This window comes from Lipotes vexillifer, unplaced genomic scaffold (assembly GCF_000442215.2).
Source record: "Lipotes vexillifer unplaced genomic scaffold, Lipotes_vexillifer_v1.1 scaffold225, whole genome shotgun sequence".
In the NCBI taxonomy this organism is placed as follows: Eukaryota; Metazoa; Chordata; class Mammalia; order Artiodactyla; family Lipotidae; genus Lipotes; species Lipotes vexillifer.
Window position 1 is genome coordinate 1,164,354 of NW_006787630.1, and position 711 is coordinate 1,165,064.

Consider the following 711-nt stretch of genomic DNA (forward strand, 5'->3'; position numbering starts at 1 on the left):
CCCCGCCATCGTCCACCCACACAGGATCCCCTGGAGCAGTTCGGCATATCGGAGGAGGCCAGGTTCCAGCTGAGCGGCCTGAAGGCATGAGTCTGGGTGTGGGGCTCCTCAGCTTTCCTGCTGGGGGCTGGATGAACCCTCCCTGGGTCCCAGGTTTCTTGGCCAAGCCTGGATTTGCCGTGGGAGGTGTCTTGGGTTAAAGATTTCAAAAGCCCCAGGACCCGCAGGGGCTGCCTTTTTTTTTCTTTTTTTTTTTTTTTTTTTTTTTTTTTTTTTGGGGGGCACAGGCTCCAGACGTGCAGGCTCAGTGGCCCTGGCCCACGGGCCCAGCGGCTCTGCGGCACGTGGGATCCTCCCAGCCCAGGGCACGAACCCGTGTCCCCTGCATCGGCAGGCGGACTCTCAACCACTGCGCCACCAGGGAAGCCCCGGGGCTGCCTTTTTGAAGAAACAACCCAGCAAGCCCCTTCTGGATGCACTGGGACCCACTGGACTGGTTTGGCACCTCAGTGCCACATGCTGCTGCCAGGAGACAGGTGTCCCCTCCCAGGAGCTGTGCCCAGCCCCTTGGGTGCGTCCATCCAGGCCTGGCAGGTGCCTGAGGCTGGTGCAACTCTCCTGCCCCGTGCAGGCTGAATGTACAACATTAGGTGATGCTGTGAAGGGCGCGGGCCCATGCTGGGGCTGCTGTGAATTCTCCTGACGTAGGGG

The 711-nt window shown here is 61.0% G+C and overlaps 1 protein-coding gene across 1 annotated transcript in view; it reads left to right on the forward strand.

Annotated features, from left to right (window-relative positions):
* PLEKHJ1 (pleckstrin homology domain containing J1) overlaps positions 1–237 on the forward strand; it is a 2,172-nt gene extending 1,935 nt beyond the window's left edge. The window contains exon 6 of the mRNA XM_007460371.1: positions 25–237. Within this exon, the coding sequence (XP_007460433.1) occupies positions 25–90 (66 nt within the window). The 3' untranslated portion in view covers positions 91–237. The remainder of the gene's footprint in view (positions 1–24) is intronic.
* The last annotated feature ends 474 nt before the right edge of the window (positions 238–711 follow it).